Consider the following 9,496-nt stretch of genomic DNA (forward strand, 5'->3'; position numbering starts at 1 on the left):
CTTGAAAGGCAACAGGCCTCAGGCACATTCTTTTCCCCAATAAGGGAGTGCGCCCATCTCCCAGCTAGGAGCCGTGGGCAGTGCTGGCCAGGGGGGTGTCCACCATCCCCATCAGCAGGGAGAATCTGGGCACCCTTCCTCCAGCCCAAGCCTAGCCCCAGCCCCCAGGAGTGTCCAAGTTATCCCGGGGTCGGGGAAGGAGGGGCCTGTAAGAGAGACGCAGCTGAGTGGGGAGGTTAGGAGCTGTGGGAGGTGCAGGATGGTCTGGGGAGGCTGGGGAGGTTGAGGTGCAGGAAGGGGTTGGGAGGCTGAGGAGGTGTGGAAGAGAAGACTATGAGAGGTGGACCCCACCATCCACTCTCCTCTCTCTGCGCCCACATGGCTGCCACCGCCTTCCCATGCTGCCAGACCTGGCTGGCCCTCGCCCCTGCCAACGCTCCCTGTCTGTGCTGAGCCCCCGCCAGCCAGTCCAGAACCGAGGTACTGCCAGTTCCCACAACCCCGGGCTCTGGGCAGTCCCTGTCCCATCCAACCACTGACAGCCCTCCTGTCCCTTCTAGAGCCCACCCCCCTTGCCAGCGGACCTTCCGTGTTCCAGCGGGCTGGCTCCGTACAGGACCGTGTGCGCAAGTTCACATCCAATTCTCCTATGGCTGCTGGGCTCCAGGAAGGCCCACTCCGGGCAGCCCTAGGTCCCTCGACCCGTGCAAGACTCCCAGGCTCCTCCCACATCAGCACCACCCCTGCCTCCTCCTCCAGTGGCCCCTCCTCACGGGGCCCCAGTGACACCTCCTGCCAGTTCAACAAGGATCAGCAAGGAACAGCCCGGCCCCTGGCCCAGCTTCAGAGCTGCCCCAGGGAGGAGGGCCCCAGGGGGCGGGGCTTGGCTGTCAGGCCCCTTGAAAACAGAGCAGAGGGGCCCATGGCCCGCTCAGAGGCGCCCAGTGCCCCGCTAGCCGTGGCCGTGGGCACTGCTGAGCCAGGGGCCAGTATGAAGACCACATTCACCATCGAGATCAAGGATGGCCGGGGCCAGGCCTCCACGGGCCGGGTGCTGCTGCCCACAGGCAACCAGAGGGCAGGTAGGCCTCCCCGCTGCCTCCCCACTGCTGGGGATGACTGCCTGCAGCCACCCAGCTCTGCACATAGGACAGGTGCTGTGGTCAGGGCTCAGGGTGTCTCCAAAGGGTGCACTGGGCGCCATCAACCTGGACTGGAATTACCCTCACCCCACCTGATCCTGACCATAGTCCTTCTCCCTATCCAGAACTGATGCTGGGGCTGCGGGCGCCCCCCACCCTCCTTAGCACCAGCAGTGGGGGCAAGAGCACCATCACGCATATCAGCAGCCCTGGGAACCTGGCTCGGCTGGGCAGTGTCACTCACGTCACCAGCTTCAGCCATGCCTCCCCTGGTAGCCGAGGAGGCTGCAGCATTAAGGTGAGCCCTTCCTCACCCCACCAGCCTCACCATCAGCCGCCTCATGTAGACTTCTTCAGGGTGCAGGGCTCTCAGGGCTCCTCTGCTCTGCTCTTCCCCTACAGCACACACGGGAAACTGAGGCCCACAGAGAGAAGGTGACCACAGTCCACAGACAGTTGGTGGCAGAGCTAAGGCCAGACCCCCACCTATCAGCCACTAGACATGTCAGAAGCTCACTCTCTACTGGCCTTAAGCTTCCCACATGATGATCTCTGGTCCTTACTCCAGAATTGGTCGGTTCATTCCTCGTGAACAGATGGGACAACTGAGGCTCAGAGAAGGGTAATAAGGGCTTGCCCCCCTCTTCCTGTAGCAGCCCCAGTGGCCCTGCTCCCAGCCTATACTGAACCTCAGCCCCAAGGTGCAGAGCCGTTCATCTGCTCATCCAAGATCAGCCTGGCCCGTTAGGAGATTGGAGATTAGTGATTACCATCTGCGTCAACATCTCGGGGTGGGGGGGCGCTGGGCAGAAGCACTGAGGGGGGACAGGCAAGGGGGTGCCAGTCAGGTGAGGCAGCAGCCTAGCAGGTGCCACGGGAACTGAATCTGCCGCACCCTTCCATTATTCATTCTGGAGCCCGGGATCAGCTGGCTGGGAGCTCAGCCTGGGAAGGGTTCCCCAGCGGGCCGCCCAGCTGCCCAGGTAATGGCCTCTGTGCTGTTCCAGGGGTTGAATGGGACTTTGAGGTGAAATGGCTAGAGCCAGCTTTGGGCTTTCTCAAGAGTGATAGGGAGAGGGTGGGGGCAGGAAAACACCCTTCACCTCACAGAGCAGGACCTAACTGCTCTCTGCCAAGGGAGTGAGGAGAGGGTGGCTGAGGCCCTTGGGGTGGAGGGGAGGTGCCACAGGGAGCGCCAGGTATGACCACCTACTTGCCTCAGTTTCCCCAGCCAGAACCAAGGGGAGGCAAATCGTGTGCCTGTAATGCACTTGCTCAGAGTCTGTGGTTGGATCTGAGCACCAGAGGCAGGCAGAGGACATTTATCTCAGGGATAAGGCACTTGCTACTACAGATTGCTTGAAGTCCCGCCTCTCTGTGCCTCCATTGCCCCCATCGGTTCAAAGCTTTCTAAAACAGCATGGCATGAGGGCAGAGGACGCAGGCTCTGGAGTCTGGCAGACTGGGTCCTCACGGCTAATGCACATAGTGGCCCAGACAGGCCCATGCCTTACTCCCTGCCTCAGTTTCCCCACCTATGGGGCATGGGGCCCCGGCCTCAGCAGTCCTTCAGAACCTGTGCAGACTTGCTGTACTGCCAGTCTGTGATCTCTGCAGGGCCAGGGCCAGGCCTGGCGGTCTGCCTACTTGGGCAGGCCACCCCTCCCCCACTGCCCCCTCCAGAGGGAGCCCAGAATAGGTTTCTATTTGGGCTACAGCCCCAGCTGGCAGGTGGCGGGCTGGGAGGCCAGCAGGGGCGGGGCAGGCCCACTGCCCTTGCCTTCGCCCTCGGGCCAGCTGCAAAGACTGACTCTGCCAGACAGAAGCAGCAGTCCCTACCACTGCCCCCTCCGTCACCCCACCATAGAGCCCCCACCATCACCATGCCGGGGGTACCAGGGCCCAGGTCTGAGCTGGCCGCAGCCCTTGAGGAGAGATTGGGCCGGGCGTTGGAGGAGCTGCGGGCAGTGGTGGAGGCAGGCCGGGCGGCAGTGACCCAGGCAGCTGAGGCAGCTGCCTCGGCCGTGGAGCCGGTGGCCCGGGCAGCTGAAGAGCTGCGGGCAGAGACAGCAGCGCTGAGCCGGCGGCTGGATGCGCTGGGCAGGCAGGTGGAGGTGCTGAGCCTGCGGTTGGAGGTCCCGCTTGTGCCTGACCTTGAGCCCGAGCTGGAGCCCAGTGAGCTGCTCCTGGCCGCTGCCGACCCTGAGGCCCTCTTCCAGGCGGCCGAGGATGCTGGGACCCCTGTGGCCCACCCGCCTGCCTTCAGCACCCGCCGCCGCTCCTCTGCAAGCCCTGCCCACAGCGGCAGTCTCGTAAGTCCTTACGGGCTGCAGGGAGGCGGGTGGTTTTGAGCCAGGCTCTGCCTCTGCTCAGTGACCCTAGGTGGCCTACCACCTTCTCTGAGCCTCAGTTTACCTATCTGTACAGGGGACTGGGGCATTAGTGCTCCGAGACTGAGGCGAGATGGTGCCAGGCTTCTGGCCCTGAGGCACACGTGGCGGCTGCCCTGGCAGCCCCTGGCCGGGGCCCAGCCTCCAACCCCACCCCCACTCCCTGCCCCTGCCAGGCCGAGCCTCCCTGAAGCAGCTGCCACCTCGGCTCTCCTTACTCTTACAGCAAACAGAGAGGCCCTGCCAGGAGGGGAGGGGCTCTGATAGTTGGGCTGGGGGCTTGTCTGCAAGGGGCTGGGAAGATGCCCTGGGAGGGGTGGGGGGCTAGGTTGGGGTTGGAGGCCCCTTAGGGGGTGATTCATGCTAAGGGGTGTGGGGAGCAGGGGCGAGCTTCAGAGAGGACTTGGCTCTGGGCAGCCCCGGTCAGACACCTGGTCAGGAGCCTATGGGCCCTGGTCCAGCTCCCTTGGTGTGTTGAGGGCGGGCATGTGCTTGCTGCCTGGGCACTGGCCCAGGAGGACCCAGGCTTTGGGAGCAGGCAGGACAGAGCACAGCCTGCCCGGGAGGGGGCTGGGAATGAAGCCGCAGAAGGAACTCAGATTCAGGAGTTAGGCTAGCTTCAGCTCAGATCCCAGTCTGCATCACACTTATAGAAGGACTGTGGGCAAGTCATGCAGCTACCCTGAGCCTCAGTTTTCCCTTCTGTTAAATAGGGACAGTAAAATACCTAGTGTTCATACAGTGTTCACCACTGAATGGAAATCACCATTATTACCTCCCTTAATTGTATTAAGACAGTTCTGGGTACATGGGAAGCCCTACAACAAGGCTCTCAGTACCTCTTCTGTGAGCCTGACATCAACATGGTCATCCTTGGACAGGCAGTCCAGCTGGCTAGTGGTATTTCAAAGGCTGTGCCAGAAGCCCCAGGGCCTGGCCCCCTGTACTTTGGGGCATGGTTGGTTTCATTTACACCCCTGCTTAAAGTCCATGCCCTCTCCGCACCACACAGATGGAGCCAGAACCAGCAGAGCCCCCTTCTGCAGCAGTGGAGGTGGCCAATGGCGCCGAGCAGACCCGCGTGGACAAAGCACCAGAGAGGCGGAGCCCTCTGAGCACCGAGGAGCTGATGACCATTGAGGATGAGAGTGTCCTGGACAAGATGGTATGGCCAGATCTGGTGGACTGGGGGTTGGCAGGGGCCGGGACCAGCAGGCACCAGATAGGCAATGACAGGGACTCTGTCTGCAGCTGGATCAGACTACGGACTTTGAGGAGCGGAAGCTCATCCGGGCTGCGCTACGTGAGCTCCGACAAAGGAAGAGAGGTAGAGAGCCCCATGCCCCCCCAGATCCAGCTGCTCCCCTCATTGGGGTCCATTTGTGGACACTCCAGCTCAGTAACGCCCTCCCCAGCTTCTTCTCTAGACTCAGCTTCTCCTTTTCTAGACCCAGCTCTTCCCTTGCCTCCTTTCCCCAGATCCAGCTGCTCCGTTCCCTAGCTGCTTCTCTCCCGCTTCCTAGACCCAGAACCAGCTTCTCTTCTCCTTCCTAGGCCCAGTTATTCTCTCCCCCAGCTACTCCTCCTTGCTTCTCCAAGTTCTGTCAAGTACTCCTTCCCTGAATCCAGATACTCCTTCTCCCAGCTGCTTCTGTCTCCTCAAGGTCCACTGATGACCACCTTAGCCTCTGCTTCCTCCCTGCTTCCCCTTCCCTGAACACAGCTACTTCCTCCCCAGACCCAGCTATTCCTTCTTCCAGATTCTAGATTCATTTGCTTCTCCAGATACTCTCAATTACTCCCTCTCTGGATCTAGCTGCTTCCTGCAGGGCCCACAGATGGCCACCCAGCCTCTATGCCCACCCACCTGCTTCTTCTTTAGGCCCAGTTACCCCCTTTGTCAGCTTCTCTCCCAACTACCCTTTCCCTGGATCGAATTGCTTCTCAGATACCTACAATCACTCCATCCGTGGATTTAGATATTTCTTCCTCTAGCTGCTCTTCTCCCTGCTAAGACCTATTTGAAGGCCCGCTCAGCTACTGCCCTCACTCAGCTGCTCCTTCCCTGGCCTCTGCTGCTTCCTCCCTAGATGGAGATACTCCCTCCGGACTCAGCTACTCATTCCCACATAAACTCCCTTCTTGGATCCAAATACTTTCCCTTTGAGTTCAACTATTCCATGTCCCCTTGTTTCTGAGTGCACCACACCCCGCCATTCCCTCCCAAGTTATAGCTACCCCCTCACCCCCAGCTACTCCTAGAGAGGACCGTTGTCCCCTGTGTCTTCAGTATTGCTAACAAGTTGCCCTCCACCCCATCTGTGTGCCCCGTGTGCCCGTGCATATGTGCTTTGTGGGCGATGGCGGCCTTCTGGGCATGCGTGGGGCATTCCCCGCCCAGACCAGCGGGACAAGGAATGGGAACGGCGGCTGCAAGAGACACGGGCCCGCCCAGGGGAGGGCCGTGGCAACACGGCCACCAAGACCACCACGCGACACAGCCAACAGACAGCCGACGGCTCAGCTGTCAGCACTGTCACCAAGACCGAGCGGCTCGTCCACTCCAGTAAGGGGCTGAGCAGAGATCAGGGCTCAGGGTGGGAACATGTCTACCTTGCTGGACCCTGTGCCCATCACACCCTTCCTCTCATCCCTGCCCCCGCAGATGATGGCAGACGGACGGCCCGCACCACCACGGTGGAGTCGAGTTTTGTGAGGCGCTCAGAGAGTAAGGCCGCCCGGCGTCTTCTCGTGCCTGCCTGCCAGCCCACCTTCCTCAAACTCTCTCCGAACTTCCATCTGTGTGTCTCTCTGTCCAGCCGTCACTTTCTCTTCTCTGCCTGTGGCTACCTCCATCCCTGTACCAACCTCCCACCCCATCTCCCACATCCAGCCCAGGACCTCACCCTGCTCCCCTTCCCCTTTCTTGCAGATGGTGGTGGCAGCACCGTGATGCAAACTAAGACCTTTTCCTCTTCATCATCCAAGAAGATGGGCAGGTGAGCACAGGTACCCACTCCCAGACCATGGAGGAGTCAGTGTCTCAGGGGACCTCACTGCACACCCATTCTACAAGAGGGGACACAGCCAGGGAGGGGCAGAGTGGGAGTCAAACCACTCCTGCTTGCCTTGCCATCTCACCTAATTCTCAACCACACCATGGGGGAGGCCAGAGATTTGCTCGGGGTCTTAGAGAAGCCTCCCCACCACACTGAGCTGCTGGTGGCACTGCCACTTCCCAGTGTCTACAGACCGTGTCCCATGTCACAGAGCATCTTTACATCTTAGCCCCATGAAGGTGGGATACACCCGATGTTATAGAGCATTTTGGGGCAGGTAGGATCAGAATTCAGGCTGGGAACCAGAGGGGTCCAGGAACTCTGAGTCAGAGACTTATATTCAAGTCCTTGCGCTGCCCCCCATGCTCTCTGAAATCTAAGGCCAAAGGCCTCTGTTTCCTCATCTTCAGTGGAAGTGGTAAGAGCCCCTCCATACTCTTGTGAAGTTTAATATGACACATAGAAAAGGCTCAATAGACACTAGCTATTATTATTATTACCATTACTGTTATCACACTGGTTGTCATTATTAGTTGATAGGGCCCAGAATCTAAGCTCACCTGTAACCTGACGATACAATGAGCCTTCGCAGAAAACTCCCCAGGGTCCAAGTCTGTTGAAAAGAGCTTGGCTCCCATTTTCTTGTCGTTTGAGCCTCAGTCTACTCTTCTGTAAAATGGATGTGATGAGAGCACCTCCCTTGCTGGCCAGCGTTGCCGGTGGTGAAGATACCGCAAGAGAGTAGGATCTGGAGTGTGACAAGGCCCCTCCCTTGACTCGTGGGGATCGAGGCTCAGGAGCGGCCCTCCCCGGCCCTAACAGTGGCATACCCACCCCTCAGTATCTTCGACCGAGAGGATGAAGCCAGCCTGCGGCCCGGCAGCCTAGCGGCGCTGGAGAAACTCCAGGCAGAGAAGAAGAAAGAGCTGATGAAGGCGCAGAGCCTGCCCAAGACCTCGGCCTCCCAGGCGCGCAAGGCCATGATTGAGAAGCTGGAGAAGGAAGGCACCGCGTGGTGAGCAGCAGTTGGCGGGGCGGGGCCTAATGACCGCACGGGGCGGGGTCTGGGCCGTGGTGGGCGGGGCCAGAGACGAGAAGGGAGCAGCTGGGGCTGTGGGGGGGCGGGGCCTGAAGGTAAAGAAGGCGGGGCTGGGGCCTACGCGGTGGGCCGATGGAAGAAGCGCCCCTTGTAACCCCGCTTCCGACACCACCCCCACAGCAGCTCTGGCGGACCCCGCGCAGCTGTGCAGCGCTCCACCAGCTTCGGTGTCCCCAATGCCAACAGCATCAAGCAGATGTTGCTGGACTGGTGCCGAGCCAAGACGCGTGGCTACGAGGTGAGCTCTGTGAGACCATGTGGCCAGGCGAGGGCCTCCTCACCCTCACAAGGCCCCAACTGCAGCTGTACCCTTCACAGCCACCATGTCTGGCAGAGAAGATGGGAATTCCTCTTCTGGGATGAAACAGGCTCAAAGGACACATAACATGCCCTACATTCCAGGATAAGTGATTAAGTGGCAGGGCCTAATGAGGGCCCTTGGATGGTGGGCACAGTTCAGGGCCAGACCCCACCCTTAGAGTCCCCTCCTCATTGTTCTGTCGGAGGCACTGGGTAAATTTCTGTACATAAGGGAAGGAGTGATGAGGGCATGACCATGGCCCTAGCTGGGTGGTGCTGCGCCTCTTGGTCACTCTGTCCCCCTAAGCAACAGACACGGGAGTTAACAAACTGAGTTGGAGGAGGCTACCTACTGTGCAACCTTGAGCAAGCTACAGGGCCTCTCTGAGCTCAGTTGCCGTAGATCTGGATTACCAAAACACTGGAGGGTGAGGACTTCCCCAGTGGTCCTGTGATTAAGCCTCTGGTTAAGACTTCCACTGCAGGGGGCATGGGTTTGATCCCTGATTGGGGAAGTTCTGCACGCATGCCTCATGGTGTGGTTAAAAAACAAAACAAACACTGGAAGGTGGAGGACATAGGGAGCTGACCAGTCTTCCCACTACCCATAGCATGTGGACATCCAGAACTTCTCCTCGAGTTGGAGTGACGGGATGGCCTTCTGTGCCCTGGTGCACAACTTCTTCCCTGAAGCCTTCGATTATGGGCAGCTCAGCCCACAGAACCGGCGCCAGAACTTCGAGGTGGCCTTCTCATCCGCTGAGTAAGTGTGGGTCCCAGCCCTGCTGGTGTCAGCTGGGCGTCTGGGGCTGGGCATCTGGGCCGGGCCCAGCTGCCCTGAGGCCCCCTGGAGCTGGTCAGCTGCACTGTCATTCAGCGGCTGAGACCCCCTTCCCCAGAAAGCCCCCATCCTCTTCCACCCCACCCACCTGTTGCTGAGCGTGCCAGGTGCCCACCGGAACGAAGGAGCCAGAGGCCCGCCTACCAGCCTGGGCCAAGGCCCATCAGGTGGCCCTGTCCATATCCCCTCCATCCTCCCTCTGCCCCCTTCTCCCTCTATCTCTCCCTTTCTCTGTCCTGCTCTCCTCCCACTATCACCAGAGCTTCCTGCTCCCACGGGATCCCGGCTGGAGATTCCAAAAGGAGGATCCTGGCCCGGGCACCGTGCCCGCCCAGCCTATATAGGTGTTGCCAGAGGCTTATATAGGACATCAGCAAGCCCTCCACTTTGGAATCGTTGCCCCTTCTGCTCACCTCACCCTCAGCACCCTCCTCCATCTGTCTTTCTCTATCTTTCTCTTTCTGGTTTCCCCCCGGATTTCTTCCTCTTTCTCCTCCCTCCACCTCCTCAAATGGGGAGGGGGCATGCGGGGGGCTGGCAGACTGCAGCACTGAGAACGTAACTGAACTCATGTCTCTGTGTGTGTATGTGTGTGTCTCTCTGTTCTCCTCCCCTCTCTCTTCTCTGCCTCTTCCCCTGCTGCCCCGCTCGGGCCCCGCCCCCCT

General features: G+C 59.9%; 1 protein-coding gene across 3 annotated transcripts in view; it reads left to right on the top strand.

Moving 5' to 3' along the window:
* SMTN (smoothelin) overlaps positions 1-9,496 on the top strand; it is a 22,043-nt gene that overhangs the window by 9,214 nt on the left and 3,333 nt on the right. The window contains exons 8-19 of one of the 3 annotated variants that reach the window (XM_024768015.1): positions 409-480; positions 561-1,082; positions 1,268-1,440; positions 3,362-3,454; positions 4,545-4,697; positions 4,784-4,859; positions 5,934-6,098; positions 6,198-6,260; positions 6,465-6,531; positions 7,433-7,606; positions 7,811-7,928; positions 8,602-8,753. In XM_024768015.1, the coding sequence (XP_024623783.1) occupies positions 409-480; positions 561-1,082; positions 1,268-1,440; positions 3,362-3,454; positions 4,545-4,697; positions 4,784-4,859; positions 5,934-6,098; positions 6,198-6,260; positions 6,465-6,531; positions 7,433-7,606; positions 7,811-7,928; positions 8,602-8,753 (1,828 nt within the window). The remainder of the gene's footprint in view (positions 1-408; positions 481-560; positions 1,083-1,267; positions 1,441-3,361; positions 3,455-4,544; positions 4,698-4,783; positions 4,860-5,933; positions 6,099-6,197; positions 6,261-6,464; positions 6,532-7,432; positions 7,607-7,810; positions 7,929-8,601; positions 8,754-9,496) is intronic. The other 2 variants (XM_024768013.1, XM_024768014.1) reach the window with 2 other exon arrangements.

Source organism: Neophocaena asiaeorientalis, unplaced genomic scaffold, assembly GCF_003031525.2.
Source record: "Neophocaena asiaeorientalis asiaeorientalis breed wild unplaced genomic scaffold, Neophocaena_asiaeorientalis_V1.1 scaffold828, whole genome shotgun sequence".
Taxonomy (NCBI): Eukaryota; Metazoa; Chordata; class Mammalia; order Artiodactyla; family Phocoenidae; genus Neophocaena; species Neophocaena asiaeorientalis.